The 16519-nt window shown below is 50.1% G+C and overlaps 1 protein-coding gene across 1 annotated transcript; it reads right to left on the bottom strand.

Moving 5' to 3' along the window:
• Window positions 1-6595: 6595 nt before the first annotated feature.
• LOC123113931 (cytochrome P450 72A14) lies at window positions 6596-12996 on the bottom strand. The gene is made up of 5 exons (XM_044535265.1): window positions 9895-12996; window positions 9583-9800; window positions 9239-9492; window positions 7413-7785; window positions 6596-7302 (listed from the first exon to the last, which is right to left on the bottom strand). Exons 1-5 carry the CDS (start codon window positions 10208-10210, stop codon window positions 6874-6876), a joined length of 1590 nt encoding a protein of 529 aa, XP_044391200.1. The 5' UTR covers window positions 10211-12996; the 3' UTR covers window positions 6596-6873.
• Window positions 12997-16519: the final 3523 nt, after the last annotated feature.

Genomic DNA, 16519 nt, shown 5'->3' with positions numbered 1-16519 from the left:
ATTGTGCAACTCCCGGATACCGTAGGAATGCTTTAGGTGTACCAAACGTCACAACGTAACTGGGTGGCTATAAAGGTGCACTACGGGTATCTCTGAAAGTGTCTGTTGGGTTGGCACGAATCGAGACTGGGATTTGTCACTCCGGTTGACGGAGAGGTATCTCTGGGCCCACTCGGTAGGACATCATCATAATGTGCACAATGTGACCAAGGGGTTGATCATGGGATGATGTGTTACGGAACGAGTAAAGAGACTTGCCGGTAACGAGATTGAACAAGGTGTCGGCATACCAACGATCGAACCTCGGGCAAGTATAATACCGCTGGACAAAGGGAATTGTATACGGGATCGATTGAGTCCTTGACATCGTGGTTCATCCGATGAGATCATCATGGAACATGTGGGAGCCAACATGAGTATCCAGATCCCGCTGTTGGTTATTGACCGGAGAACGTCTCGGTCATGTCTGCATGGTTCCCGAGCCCGTAGGGTCTACACACTTAAGGTTCGATGACGCTAGGGTTATAGGGAATAGATAAACGTGGTTACCAAATGTTGTTCGGAATCTAGGATGAGATCCCGGACGTCACGAGGAGTTCCAGAATGGTCCGGAGGTAAAGATTTATATATGGAAAGTTGTTGTTCGGGTTCCGGGAAAAGTTCGGTTTTTTCCGGTATTGTACCGGGAAGCTTCTAGAAGGTTCCGGAGGATTCCGGAGGGGTCCGGAGGTCCGGAAAATGTTCCACCACGTCCAATACAGCAGCATGGGCTCTAAGGGGGCACCCTAGCCTTAACGGGCCAGGGGCACCAGCCCCTCCAAGGCCCATGCGCATGGGAGAGGGGAAACCCTAAAGGGGAGGGCCTCCACTTGACTTGGGAGGCACTCCTCCCCCCTTGGCCGCCGCCCCCAACCCTAGATGGGATCTAGGGGGGCAGCCCCCTTCTCTCCCCACCTATAAATAGTGGAGGGGTGGGAGGACAGCCGCACCCCAAGTTCTGGTGCAGCCCTCCCCCTCTCCCAAGTCCTCCTCCTCTCCCGCGGTGCTTGGCGAAGCCCTGCAGGATTGCCACGCTCCTCCATCACCACCACGCCGTTGTGCTGCTGCTGGATGAAGTCTTCCTCAACCTCTCCCTCTCTCCTTGCTGGATCAAGGCATGAGAGACGTCATCGGGCTGTACGTGTGTTGAACGCGGAGGTGCCGTCCGTTCGGCACTAGGATCTCCGGTGATTTGGAGCACGACGAGTACGACTCCTGCAACCCCGTTCTCTTGAACGCTTCCGCTTAGCGATCTACAAGGGTATGTAGATGCACTCTCCTTCCCCTCGTTGCTAGTCTCTCCATAGATAGATCTTGGTGACTCATAGGAAAATTTTGAATTTCTGCTACGTTCCCCAACAGCCTGTTGGCCGTCCAGATCTTGTTATTGATAACTAGCCAAGCAAAGAATTTGCATTTGGGGGGAGCCCAGATCTTCCACATCAATTGTTGCATGTTGGAGTCAACCAAAACAAGGAACTGGGCCTTGTAGGCCGAGGATGCAGAGTAAATGCCATCGTTAGTGAGTTTCCAGGAAATAGAATTAGCCATCTCGGGGTTTAGGTGCACCATAGATGTCTTCTCCCAAAGGTTGACGAACTCGGTCAGATGTCTGGTGGAGGTGATCCCGTCTGTGTTAATTTGATAGACCCAGAAATTATTCTCCAATGCCTTTTGAACCGAACAGCCCCTTATTTTTGATATATTAAAAATCTTCGGGGCGATGTCTTTGGGCCTCAAACCAGCGAGCCAAACGGACTCCAAGAAAGAGGCTTGAAGACCATTGCCGAGAAGCACCTTGGTGGCAGCTGCAAAAATGTTTTTACCATTGTCGTCGTAAGGATTGCCCAAGCGAACCCATGGCTTCGGCGGATCCGACCATTCTGCCCAAAACAACTGGATGCGAAGCGCAGACGCAAACATTTTTAGATTTAAGATGCCCAGCCCCCCATGAGCCTTGGACTTGCAGACCTACATCCAGTTGATCTTGCATTTGCCACCAATGACCTTGTCACTGCCAGCCCAAAGGAAGGCTCGGCGAAGAGAATCAATCTTTTCCAGGACCTCAATCAGTAGGTTTAACGCTGTCATATAGTATATAGCGATGGCCGTGATGATAGACTTCACCAGCACCGCCCTTCCCGGAGATGCCATAAGCATGCCCAGCCAAGTAAGCTTGGCCGCAATCTTGTCCTCCGGGGGCTGGAAGTGGATCCTATTTAGCCTCTTGACCAACAGTGGCAATCCGAGATACTTCATCGGAAAGGTAGATCGGTTGGCCGGGAAGGAATGCAGAATATCATCAAGGTCCAAGTGGTCACATCGGATGGGAGCAACCATGCTTTTAGAGCAATTCGTGACCAGGCCAGTGACCTCCCCAAAGCACGCAAGGGTTTCAGATTTCATATTTAACTGGCGCAAGGAAGACCGCAGCATCATCCGCGTATAAGGAGGCACAAATCACCATCGCATTTCCATCAAGAGGGTGCAACTTGCCTTGCTCTGTGGCCTTCTGTAGGATATGGTGTGGAGGATCAATTGCAAGCACAAAGAGGAGGGGGGAAAGGGGGTCCCCATGTCTCAAGCCACATCCAAGGGAAATTGGGCATCCAGGTACACCATTGAGAAGTACCCTCGATGAAGCGGTAGAAAGCAGGGCCGAGACCCAACCTCGAAAGCGCGGAAGGAAGCCTAGATGGTTCAGCAACTCAAGGAGGTAATCCCAACGAACCGAGTCAAAAGCCTTCTTGATATCAAGCTTGAATAGCAGAGCCGGAATTTTTTTATGGTGGAAGCGCCGGGCCAAGTGGAGGATAATAGTGGGGCCAAAAAAGCTGTATTCGTTAGGTGTAATTTTTGTATAGTAGAAAAATGTGAATAAATAGCTAGCAATTGCACACATCTTGATGTCTGGATGGAGGATAGACATGTTACCGGTATGTAACGTTAACGCGTAAAATGATTTTGCGCAACGGCCGGCAGTTGTGCACTTAGAACAACATAGATAGACAAACCTAGTTAGCATAAATAACCCTCAACACTCATTCGGACATCACCATTTCTCAAACCAAAATAGTACTCCCTCCGTCCGGAAATACTTGTCATCGAAATGGGTAAAAGGGATGTATCTAGACGTATTTTAGTTCTAAATTCATCTTTTTTTATCCATTTTGATGACAAGTATTTTCGGACGGAGGGAGTAGGACAGAACTAAAAATAAATAATGAAAACGGATTAATTGAGCTGATGCAACAAAAAACTGTAACCATAAGTAAATTCACCTACTTTTCATGTCAACTTTGGTATCAGCAAAGAATCAAGGGAAACATTTTGTACGAGACGTCTGATATACTCCATTTCTCTTTCATCACACACCTGAAACCTTCCACCAAATCCTGTATCACCTACCGGTTTTCGGATGCGGACTAGGAGCACTCGGCGACGCAGCCCTCCTAAATCTCGTCTGCCAACTTTCTCGCTCGGAATTCACGCCATTTAGGAAATGATATGTAATGTGTGAATATGTGTCCCACGGGTATGTAGTAACAGTAGATACATGTGCTGTGCTATTTACTACATCTGCACCGCGAACATGATACACAGTGCTCTGCTATGATATGCATAGAAAGTCAATAGTCCTAACTAATGAAGCCAACGTTTGAATGCAAGAAAAGTAAACGTGTTGTCTTTCCACTGCCAACACAGATATGTCAGAGTATGATGCGGCTCAATAAATGAAAGCAAAAAAGCTGCCCGCAGTGTAATTACTTCAATTCATCTTTGTTGGACATGAAGATGAACGATTAGGTGCGGCTACACTGCATTGATAAACTTGGCACTATGACTGATAATGTAGTTTTTTAGAGGAGAAAAAGTTTTCATATTAGTATAATTAAATTGTCTAGAATTATTATCATGAAGTTCTTGATTTTCATTAAAAAAAATAGAAAGACGTAATTTCTTGGAATTTGTACCTTGAATTTTCCAGGATCGGAATTCTCTTTTTCTATTTTAAATGCGGCCACATTGCATTGATAAAGCAGGCAACATGACAAATAACGTAGTCTTTTAGAGAAGGAAAAGTTTTGAGATTAGTATAATTAAAGTTTCTAGAATTTCATGAAGTTCTCAGGTTTTCACTAAAAATAAAAGATAAAAAGACTTAATTTCATGGAATTTGTTCCATGAATTTTCCAGGAATTAGAATATTGGAATTCTCTTTTTTGTATTTCAAATTCTAACAATCATGGAAATCCACTGTTTTAACTACCCCAGGACGGGATTCTCAGTTTTTATAGAAGACACATAACTTGATTGAAATAAATGATATTACAGTTTTAAAACTTAAACAAAAACATAAACCTGCAAAATATATTTTGAAAGTTGAATTTATATTGCAGTTTGAAACTTGGTAGAACTGAATATTAGATGTGTTATTATTTTTTTTAGAAATGGAGGATTACCCCCGGCCTCTGCATCTGAGCGATGCATGCAGCCATTTTATTATTTTTTTCACAGACCTTACAAAGCAGTACATCAGGTAGTCTAAAGCCACCATCTTAGCAACAACGGTCGCTACTCAAATCCATTTGATGAAGGCGTGCCCATAGTCCGAGCCTAATACCAAACAGACTTCGCACCAAAGCCTAACATCTAAAGCCGGATGCCCCAACCAAGCCACATACTGGGATTGGGGTACAAACCGGTCCGACGCACTATCATGTGTCGTCACCGCCGTCTTTCACTGATCCATCTTCAGAACATGAACGGACGCAACGACCATGTTTGGCCTGCTGTCGACGCCACCACGACGCCAGATAGCGCCATCCTCCTGCGCTAGTCCATCCACCCGCATCGGACGCCGAGACTCCACTGCGCCACGCTGCCGAGATCTGTCGTCCCCGCTCCGCCTCTGTGCCCTTCCAGTCAGCACCTGCTCCAGAACGATGCCCCCTGGAGGGAGTACGACATCAAAGATGTCTCCATCGTCCGATCCGGAAAGATCCAGATCTAGGGTTTCCCCCGGAGCATCTCGAGCGTGGTGCCGCGACCTGCCACAATGATGCCTCGAGAAGGGAAACGACGTCACAGACGCCGCCATCGTCCGCCATGATCGTAGTCGGCGCGATTTTCATTGGATGTCGCGTCACCCCGATCTTGCAGCCGACTGGATCCGAGTAGAACCTCGTCGTGAAGACGACCGCTGCCACCGGAACGCCGGCAGGGAGCCTCCAGCCGCCCCTCACCGGTCCCTCCGCGCGTCGTCGGCCATCCAAAGACACGCCGAGACGGATCTGGCCGGGACGCCAGATCCGCGGCCACCAGCAGATTCCGACTATAGGTAGAGGAACCAGCCCCGCCCGCAAGCCGAGTATCGTCGGCCGCCACCGGTCAGTCTGAGTCGCCGCTCAAACTGCTGCCCGCGCACCCTCCGCAAGAGATGCCCCTGCCACCTCGCGGGAGTCCTGCTGCTAACCGCCCGCCCAGGCGCCTTTGGCGTCGGGCCCGCCGCCACCGCGGACCTAGCCGGCGGCAGCGGCGGTAGTGGAGAATGGATCTGGAGACTGGCGGCGCTTAGGTTCGGGACCCCTGGCGTCGCCCAGGGGAGGCGACGCAAGGGGAAAGGCTCATAACGCATGGCTCAATAAAATTTGCATGTGTGTGGGGCCGATGTCAGATGTCAGTCCAGCCACCCACATGTCGATGCATTTATTCTCAGTCAGAGATCTTAATACAGACTCTATACCTCTCCGAAACTGAAGAATACATGCAGCCTAATATAGTGGCACAGATCCCTATTATTATTTAATGGTGAGATATCAGGATGGTGAGCCCGCAGGTGCTCCTAGGCATTTTCGCTTATGTACAGACTATTCTCTATCTTTAGTTCATGTAGTCAACCTTTTGCATCACTCACTCTTTGGCGTTACCTCTTAATACTCATGATTACTTTTTTTGCTAATGTTCTTCAAATTAGAGCCTTAAACCAGTTCTAAAAGATAACATTTGAATTTCTTCACAAAAATGAGTTGGGTCTACGGTTTTTTCACCACCCGAGAAGTAAACACTTGCTCATAGCCTTGTTTTGTTTTTAGTTGCCATCTTCTCTGTGTGTGTGAATTCAGGAAGCTAACGTTTTAGAGAAAAGGCGAAGGCCGAGCCCAAGAAAAGGCTCAAACCTTGCCCGACTTGAGGAAGCTAATGTGAAAGAATAAGTTATTGGTTTTATGATTATTATCTGTTAATTGAATGACACTTTGCTTACGAGATCCTCATTTTGCAGTTATGCTGGGTAATAGTTTGACCATAGCGGTTGTGTCTCCTTTGATGTGATATCTGCTTGGATAGAGAAGTTCAGTCAATTGGTAGGTGATATTCATCTCAACCAGCCTTCTAATATTGCTTAAAATCTTGCCATATTTGAGTTGTAAATATGATATATTTCCGTCTTTTTTGTTTTTGCTAAGTTGTGTTGATCCCAATCTATGCTTTGTTGTGATTTGTGATCTTACTCATTTGAAGGATTTCCATGCCAAAATGCAGTTCCACAAGGATGGAGGACTTATGGTTGATTCATTGATGGTGTAGCAAATACGTAGCATATTAAATTGGAAGATGCAAAGGTGACATGCACCGACGAACTCTACAGTGGGTCAAACCTAGCATTGCCCTATGAGACTCCGCTGTAGGTTTCACCCCACAACCATATTCTGTGAAGTTCAATGTGATGTTTTCTAGGGGAAGTGTAAGGATTGCCAGGCACATATCTTTTTGATTTGGAATTTCAAGTAAGGACATGCTAACAAAACAAAGATGCCGGCCGGACTGGCTAAATCAGAGGCTCTTGAGTATGATTTGCGCGCCATGCTGAGGATGCAGCGTTATCACGGTGCAGGGCGCATGGGCGTAAGAAGGCGAGAGCCGGAACTCGAAACGCTGAAGGATCATGCTCACGGCCATCTTGGCCTCGAGCATGGCGAAGTTATTGCCGATGCAGATCCTCGGCCCCCAGCCGAACGGGAAGAAGCCCACCTGGCCATTCTTGGTCGCCTTGGAGATCCCCTCCGCGAACCTCTGCGGCTTGAACTCGGACACGTCCTCCCCCCACACGTTCGGGTTGTGGTGAACCATGAGGAAGGGTAGCTCCAGGACCGTTCCGGCAGGGTAGGTGACGCCCCCGATCCGCATCTCTTTGTTTATTTTCCGGTTCATGGTGACCACCGGCGTGTACAGCCTGAGCACCTCGTACATTATCATCGTCATCTGGAAATATATGTAGAAAAATTGGACCGAAATCATCCTAGTTAGTTAGTACTAGCAACGAGAGCAATCGAATGTTTGATTTGAGGGCAAACTTTGGACGATGCACTTGCCGTTTTGAGTCGATTAAGGCCGTCGAAGCCGGGTTTGCCGTCCCTGCCGAAGACGCCCAGAACCTCCTCCCTCGCCCGGTCCTGCCACTCGGGGTGCATGCCTAGCATGACGACTGTCCATGTGAGCAGCTGCTGCGTGGACTCCATTCCCGCGAAGTAGAAGAGCTTGCACTCCTCGATGACGTCCTGAGTGCTCATCCGCAAGTCGGAATTGGATGACCTGTTGGACTGCAGCATCAGGCCAAGCATGTCGTTGCCAATGTCCCCGTCCTTGTCCATCGCGCGCTCCCTCTTCTGGACGACCCCTCTCACGAGCCCTTCTATCTCCCGCTTGTTCTCCCACATCCTCCTGTTGTTTTCAGTAGGAAAGGACCTGCAAATAAGAGGGGTACACTCGATCGCATTATTCATAGGAACTAATAACTGCCCGACCCCCGCGTCATCCCCAGGGCGGCTCAGGGGAACACTAGGTACGCCGCCGCCCGCCCCCTCTACAGCACGTCCTCCCTCCCGCCACCGCCGGATGAGTCCGCCGGGCGAAGCCCGCACCGGAGGACGGTGGCGGCGGGGATCTCCGCGCGCTCGGCGGCCTCGGTTGCCGGCGTGAGCCCGTGGTGGTGGGAGACTCGTCCTCGGCGTCTCCGGCCGGCGTGGCGGCTGCCCGGCCCGGCATCCTCGTCCTCTCGCAGGTGATGGGCTGCCGGCTGCTCGTGGCTGCCTCGACGCGACGGCGTGCCGAGGTTTCAGATCTGGCCGTGGCGGGCTCGGCCGATCTGGCCCGTTAGCTTCGGCCGGCGGTGAGGTTGGTTCGCATGCTAGCGGCGCTGGGGTTCCCCCATCCTCGTCCGACAGCATGAGAGTGCGGAGGTAGGGTTGCTCCGGGCGAAAGCCGACGGCGCGGTGTCTGCGGATGTCGCTCTCCTCCTGGGGGCCATTGTGGAGCTCTCCGACCTCCTCCGCTCTCGGGTCCCTTTCTTCGGGTGAAAGCCCAGGACCTGCGGTGCAAGACCAGACGATGGCTTGATACGTCGCTTCCCCTACTGAGGGCGTCGTCTTGAAGATCGTGATTTCCTGCATGCTTTCCCGGAGCTGGACTTGCACGACATCGCGGCAGGTGGCCGATGATGCGCCCAGAGGTGGAGCGGTGTTTCCTCCTCCGCATCAAAGACGGCGGATCTCAGCGGCGTGGCACAGCGGAGACTCGGCGCCCGATGCGTGTAGATGAACTCGCGCAGGAGGAGGTGGCTGTGTGGCGTCATGGTGGCATCGATGGCTGAGTGGCCTGACAAGGTAGAAGCCTTAATATCTGCTCTGAAGACGGACCTGTGGAAGATGACGGAGACGACACATGTGAGTGTGTCAAACCGGTTTGTGCCCCAGACCCGGTATGTGGTTCAGTTGGGGCTTCCGGCTTTTGATGATAGGTTTAGGTGAGTGGTCTGGGTATTTGGCCCAGCTAGCATCCCTCATCATATGGATAGGAGTAGTGACATATGTTGCCAAGATGGCAGATTCAGGCATATTGTTGTAATACTTTGTAAAGTCCTCGAGAATAATCAATAAAGTGGCCGCATACATCTCCCAGATGTAGAGGCCGGCGGTCATCCTCCTTTTATAAAAAAAAATAACACGTCGCATCAAAGGGCTTACTTTAATTGATTAATCCTCGCAAAAAAGTATTCCCTCCCTCGGATTCAAAATAAGTGTTGTGGTTTTTGTTCAAAGTAGAATATTTGCTTCCGGAAAATACTAGCACGGTCCATGTGCAATGGGTTGACTAACAAAAAACTAGAAAGGTGGAGTAGTTGGGAGAATAGTGTGCTTACAAGAAGCCCGGGATGTACAAATACTGGAGGAGCTTCATAAGTCTCTTTGCCTGGTCTACTTGAAGCTCGAAGATTCTTCTTCCTTCGGTGAAGCTGCTACCGAACGATGTGCGGGTGATCACGTCTCCGGTGAGGACCGGGAACTCCTGGGAGACGTCGAGTTCGACCGACCCCTCACAACCTGCAGCCAGTAGTTTACTCTCCCATCTGTCCACCAGCTCGGTGCAGCACGTGGAGAAAGCAGGGAACATGGCCTGAAAAATGGCTTCATCAGTAAGAGCGCGCGCACGCACACACATATGTACTTACATTAGTGGCATGTGATGTAGACATGTAATAAGTACCTTGAGCTTTTCAAGATGGAAAGCAGGGTTGAGAATCCTCCTATGCCTCGCCCATTTCTCGCCGTCGTAGGTCCCGACCCCGCGGCATACCAGGTCTCCAAGATTGGTCCTGAGTTTCTCGAAGTGGCCAGAGTTGCTAGATAGGATCTGGGTCACCAGCTCTGGCTTTGCGATGACGACCCTGGGCTCCGGGGCGTCCCAGGTGATGCACACTTCACCTACGGGATGCAGATGCAGTTCAGTTAAGCGTTCAGTGCCAGCAGCCATGAGTCGTATGGGCCAGTGGCATCAATGCATGATTCGCGCGCGTACCGTGTTCCTTGACAGTCTTGTGGAGGTGCGGCATCACGCGGGGAACAACGTCGTGGCACGACGGCGGCATGGGCTTGAACAGCGCCTCCTGGCTCTGCCGGGCGTTCTCGGCTGAGTCCCCGGCGGGGAAGCGGTACGCCGTGCCGCCGAGACCCTGCGTCCGGAGCGCCCGGCCGAGCCGCCGGGGCCTCAGCCAGTAACTCTCGGCCGCCAGGGCGACCGCCCATACGACTAGCAGGGCGGCGGCACCGCAGAGCACGCTCCATGGTGACCGCAGAGAAGCCACCAGGGATGTTGCTGCTGCTTGGAGCACCATTCTACTCCTAGTTGGCTAGTTCTTACTGGTCGAGTGTTTTTGTGCTCCTTTTGGAGTATGGAGTGAGCTGTACAAATTGATTAGACCGAGCGGCGTTTTATAAGGGCGCGCGCACATCTCTAGAGATTCTAAGCTCCAGCGAAATGGGATGCTCTCAGCCACACACATACGGAAATGTACACTTGCTGTTTCTTTAGTCCCTTTCTCTTTCGTAGGATCCACTCTCAGGAACGCCTTGGAGGCCACGGATCTGATGGGGATTGAAGAACTGTCGCTCAAGTTCCTTGAAGGCCACGGGCGGATGGGGTTAGTTGAAATTGGTGTGGCGCCACGTGAGGACGGACAATAGCAGAGGCGACCGGAGAGATTGACTGAACAGTGACACGTTTAGACCGGAGAGAGCGACCCGTCCAAAAAAAAACGTTCTTTGGAAAAAGGCTACCGCCCAGCTTAAATTTGTGAGGCCTTTATATTCACCAGTACAGCACAGCACCACAACACACATAAAAACAACGACACGGTACAATGGTGCCGAGAAACAACCATAAACATAGAAAATAACAAGCCAATATCTGTCCAACAATTGTCTTTATCTCTTCTTTTTTGTACCATTTTGAGACAGCCCGGAAGAAAAAACAGTCTCTAGTGTTGTAATTCTGCAGCACACGCATGCTGCCGCAAAACAAAAAACGTCCTCTGCACACACTGAACTGCCACGCTAAACATTCATCCCGCCGCGCCCCACCTCTGCCCAACAGCCGCCGGCTCGATTTCGCCCACCAACGCCACCACTGCCGTTCCGCCTGCCTGCGACTAACCTGCTCCATCCTGCTGCTCCAGACGGCCGCGTCAGCCCCGCTAGCGTGCCCATCCGGGATCTGCCGACGTGCCGGATCCGGGCAGAATGCGGTCGGCCGCGGCCCCACAGCTGGCCGTAGACACGGGTTAGTGGTCGTCGAACGGACGATGCTGACCTTGCGGCCGCCGCAACCGAGCGGGGCAGCTGTGCTGCATTGGCCGACGTCAATAGCGCGGCGTCACTGTTTTTGTCCGCAAACTCGCCCTTCCTATCGTCTACGAGGCCATTTCGACCCGGCGTGGCAACCACCTCAGCTCCAGCATGCAACCATCCGATTTCCTCCTCCTCACACTCGTATTCGAAGAATTGCCTACAAGCTAAATTTTGTTTGCTTCTCTCTTTCTTGTTGTGGTCAAATGAGTAGATTGTAGTGGAAATTATTGTATGTAGACGAGTTCATTTGAACCCTCTCTGCGGGATGATTCCTCGTCCAAAGAGGAATATGGAATGAATACATTGTTTTGATATTGATGATGCACAAGAACAAGAGGCCGGAGCATGGTGGTTCCATTTTCGGGCATTAGTTGATTCGGAGGGATAAGCAACAGATTGATGCGCAACTATTTTGGTTCAACTCCAGTTTATCGAGAGCTATACTTTCACGACCGTTTTACGATGCCTCTGGATTTGTTCCTTCACATTGCCAACTGTGTGAAGCAACATGATCGATCATTCGAGCAGAGGAGGAATTGCACCGGAAATCTTGGACACAACACCATCCAGAAGGTGACTTCTGCATGGTGTTTCAGCAGATTTTGTTGATGATAACTTACCAATGGGAGAGAGTACTTTAATCTTTTATGTCGAGAAATTTGCAAAGGCGGTGGTTGAAGTGTTTAGGGTAGAGTATTTGAGAGCACCCAATGCTGAAGGCACGTCGATGCTTTTGGAGATGAACAAAGCCTTTGAGTTTCCAGGTTTGCTTGGATCCACTGATTGCATGCACTGGAAGTCAGAGAACTTCTCTCTATAGCATGGCATGGTAGTTCAAAGGACACAAGAAAGATGCCACCATAATTCTTGAGGCCGTTGTCGATTAGGAGACATGGATTTGGCATGTGTATTTTGGGATGCCTGGATCTTGCAATGACATCAATTTTCTCCAGCATCACCTCTCTTTGCAAAGTTAGCCAATGGGGAATCACCACTAGTGGAGTTCGAAGCAAATGGCCGCACATACAACATGGGCTACTACCTTGCAGATGGGATATATCCGAAGTGGGCTACTTTTGCGAAACCAATTTCAAGCCCCCAAGGTAATAAAGAACTCTACTTCCATAATGCTCAAGCGGCTGCTAAGAAAGATGTGGAGAGGGCTTTTGAGTTTTTGCAAGCCCAATTTTCTATTGTGCGAGGACCGACTAGGTTTTGGTATCAAGATATCCTTTGGTACATCATCACAGCCGGCTTGATCATGCACAACATGATCATTGAGAATGAGTGTGTGGCAAATATTTGGATTACGCCTTCTATGAGCTCATGAGACAACCGATGCAGACATGTAGAATGGGAAGAGCGAAGCCGACACTTTCTTGAGGTGTAGCTTGACATTCGAGATTCCGATACACACGAAGATCTTCAAAAATATATCATCGAGGAGTGGTGAGCATGCCGTGGGCAACAAGACCAATAGTTTTATCTCTGTGTTTGTTGCCACTTGTGATGAACAATTTGCATTGAATTTTATGTTATGGATTACTAAACTATGTAATAATTTGATGTTGTGGATTAATGAATTTGATGTTTGTACTATTTGTGTTTTGTTTGTTTTTGATTCATTTGGTTTGGTATTATTTGTTTCAATATATTTCAACATGTATGCACTTCTAGTGCCCTATTTAAGGGCAGTTGTTAGAGAGAAAAAAAGCTGGTGCAATAAAACTCACTTTTTCGTGCCCTCAATTAGTTTTTTAGTGCCCTATTTTGGGCAGCTATTGGAGATGCTCCTAGGGGTTGCTTGGAAGCCCGATATTCGATCCAATACTTATGTTTCGACGGTGTTTCACAAAAAAATATGCAACAGTATGGTGATCATATGTAGATTTATGTAACAGGGGATCGTTTGACCATCTTCAATTGGATTGGGCTATTTTCACACCTTATATGTCCATGGACTTTTTTAACTATACTGGTCCATTTGAGGATCAACCCCCTATTTTCCCGCCACTTTAGCTGGCCTCAATCGGGGTTTTGAGATTGGGGGTACCCAGACCTGCCTGCCTGCGGCCCAACCCTTGACTTCATAGACGACCCAGCATGGCCCAGCTACAAGACCACATGGGCAAGGCCCTCACGAGGACCCCCGGCCCAGCGAGGTGGACGACATCGAGACCTCCCAAGGAGCAGCTCCCCAAGCCTGCCTCCCAAGGAGCGGAGATCTCTATGCAGGTGCCCCGCCTCACGAGGTTCACAATGACATGAGCCATGACGACCAAGACTAGGCGGGCGCCAGCAGGCTCAGAGGAGGACAGTTTCCTCTTTGGTGCTAAGGAAGCAAGGACAGGTGCAGATTCCCGAGGGAGCCCCCAAAGGTTTCCATTTTGGTGCAACAAGACCAAGACCACGAGCTCGGCAGGACAGATGTCATCAGTAAGCCCACCACTGCGTCATGGCCAGAGCTTTGCAGGTGAAGACCACCTTTCGTCAGTATAAGATGTACCTCTTGTCCCCTTTCAAAAGTGGCCGCTGTGGTATCCCTTCCCGCCTAAGCGATGAGGGAAGAGGACCAAGGCCACTATAAATATAGGCTAGGCTCCACCACAGAGCAGGTCGACTCATTCTCATCCTCTAAGCCCTCACGAGGCAGCTCATCCTCTGTACCAGTTCATCTTCAACCTCCTCGTGAGGCGAGGCCAATCCACCACAAGGCAAGAGTAGGGTCTTACACCACAAGGTGGCTCGAACCTGGGTAAATCTCCATGTTCATTCTTTCTCCCAGCTCGCGCGTACTCGGTGAGATCAGGCCGTGTGGGTGGTGAGCGGAGCGTCATCATGAAGCGAGAACCTCTGTACACGCCCCAGAGTTTGAACTTGTTTAGGGTCCTCGGAGCCCTGATTCCGACATTTGGTGCGCCAGGTAGGGGGCTTGTCGAAGCCTCTGTTTCTTCATCAAGCGCGCTCCATCCTCTGCCCGTTGCATCCATGGCAGAAGCTCGCTGCATCCGTGGTGAGCGCCGGGCCGCTCGCGTGGCTCAGACGCCCCCGGCGGGCCACAGCGCTCCTCGCCGCTCAGCTCCCCCAATGGTGAGCGCTGCCACTAACCTTGTCATTCACGGGCAGCAGGATTCTTTGTTGTATCTTTTCGAGCTGCGTGATGGCCATGCCTTCCTACGACCCCGCCATGGCGTCATCCTCCTACAATCATCGTAGTCCGGTGGACGCGCAAGCCGCGCTCCTCATGGCGCGTGAGTTGCGGTGCTATCGTCCTGCCAACGGCGATTACGACGCCTGGCTCGGCCGTGTTGCCGCTTGCGGGGGCATGGAGTCTCCTCGCCTTTTGCCTGTGTCACGGCTCTCTATGTGGCTCCGTGCTTTCCCCTGCTGCATCTACTCGTCCTTCCGAGGCGAACCTGGTCGGCCCCGTAGCGGTGAGGCTGCGAATAGGGTTTCTAGTATGTACCCCATGCTACTGGTATGTACCAGTGGCGCCTGGTAAAGAACGCGCTATTACCACTAGAGCAAATCCATGGTCTAAAAATTTAAGTGAAGCATAGGAGCAAGCATAGCATAATTTTTGGCTCTCTCAAAAAGGTGTGTCCAGCAAGGATTCAAGACTTAAAACACAAAGCAAAACAAGCAAAGACTCATATCATACAAGATGCTCCAAGCAAAACTCATAATATGTGAAATAAAAATATAGCTCCAAGTAAAATACCGATGGTTGTTAGAAGAAAGAGGGGATGCCACTCGGGGGCATCCCCAAGCTTAGTTGCTTGATACTTCTTGAATATTATCTTGGGGTGCCTCGGGCATCCCCAAGCTTAGCCTTTTGCTAATCCTTATTCCTTCATCGATCGTAATTGTCGGATTTCGGGTTCCGGCAGACCCTTGAGGTTCGAACACTGGGGTGCATGCGGAGATCACACCCTCAGCCTACCCATGTTTCACCGCCTCGCTAGGATCTAAACTACACGAAGAACAACACAAGGGACACTAGATTTATACTGGTTCAGGCCACCATTGTGGTGTAATACCCTACTCCAGTTTATGGTGTGTGGATTGCCTCTGGGGCTGATGAGGAATAGTACAAGGGAAGAACAGCCTCGTGAGGGTCTGTTCTAGGTTGGGGCGATGAACTGCTAGGGGAGTTCAGTCGCCTCTCTCTCTCTCTCTCTCTCTCTTGGGTGTCAATCCGATCAGATCTAGATCTTGCTCCCCTACCCTGTGGGTGGCTAGTCCTATTTATAGGCGAAGGCCCCGGGCCTCTTCCCAAATATTGAGCGGAAAGGGCGCCAACAATTGGCCGTTTTGAAGGGGAACATCTATTACACTTATCCTGACTAAAGTTGGTCCTCGCCTGCCAAAAGGCCCTGACGATGACGCTGGCTTGGGCTCCACGATGACCTCCGTTCTGCCGTCCTGCTGGTCTTGGTCTTGTTGCACCGAAATGGTTGCGTTTGCTTGATACCCTTGCCTGCGCTTGCCCCCTTTGCACCAAAGGGGAAACAAGGACTCTGCGCAGGCCGGCGCCCGCCTGGCCTTGGTCGTCATGGCTTGCGTTACGGGCACCTCGTGAGGTAACCCGCCTAGATCTCTCCGCCTCCTCGTGAGCCAGCTTGACGAGGCCGTGCCTGAGGAAGCCTCCTGTCGTCCGCCCCGCGAGGCTTGGCCTCTCGCGAGGGTCTTGAGCATGTGTTGATGTAGATGGGCCGTATTGGGCCTCTCCTTGAGCCACGCTGCAGGCCGCAGGCAGGGAAGTCTGGGTACCCACGTTCCCAGAACGCCGACAGTAATATCACCGAAAACTTGAAAACTTCAATCACACAAAACTCAACAAAACCTTCATGAGATCCGTTAGTATAAGAAAGCAAACTACTACTACAAGTACTGTTGCAAACCCATTCATATTTTATTCTTGCATTATATCTACTGTATTCCAAATTTTCTATGGCAAAAACTCTTCAAAGGAAACCATAGAATCATAAAAACAAGCACACAACGAAAAGAAAACAGAATCTGTCAAAAACAGAACACTCTGTAGCAATCTGGAAACTTCGAATACTTCTGTAACTCCAAAATTTCTGAAAAATTAGGACAATGTGAGCAATTTGTTTATTAATATTCTGCAAAAAGAATCAACTCAAAATCACTCTTCTATTAAAAATGAGAAAAAAATCATGCGCGCAAAAGTTTCTGTTTTTCAGCAAGATCAAATCAACTTTCACCCAAATCATCCCAAAGGCTTTGCTTGGAACAAACACTAATTTAAACCACAAAAACACATCTAATCA

The sequence above is a fragment of the Triticum aestivum genome, chromosome 1B (assembly GCF_018294505.1).
Source record: "Triticum aestivum cultivar Chinese Spring chromosome 1B, IWGSC CS RefSeq v2.1, whole genome shotgun sequence".
In the NCBI taxonomy this organism is placed as follows: Eukaryota; Viridiplantae; Streptophyta; class Magnoliopsida; order Poales; family Poaceae; genus Triticum; species Triticum aestivum.
This window is presented reverse-complemented; position numbering and strand designations above follow the sequence as displayed.

Bases quoted from the DNA above. Each gene is read 5' to 3' on its own strand.
- LOC123113931 (XM_044535265.1), bottom strand. From the start codon at position 10,210: ATGGTGCTCCAAGCAGCAGCAACATCCCTGGTGGCTTCTCTGCGGTCA. The intron at 9,801-9,894 runs GTACGCGCGCGA...TGCATCCCGTAG, and splicing joins CAAGACTGTCAAGGAACACG to GTGAAGTGTGCATCACCTGG. The intron at 7,303-7,412 runs GCAAGTGCATCG...ATATATTTCCAG, and splicing joins GCCTTAATCGACTCAAAACG to ATGACGATGATAATGTACGA.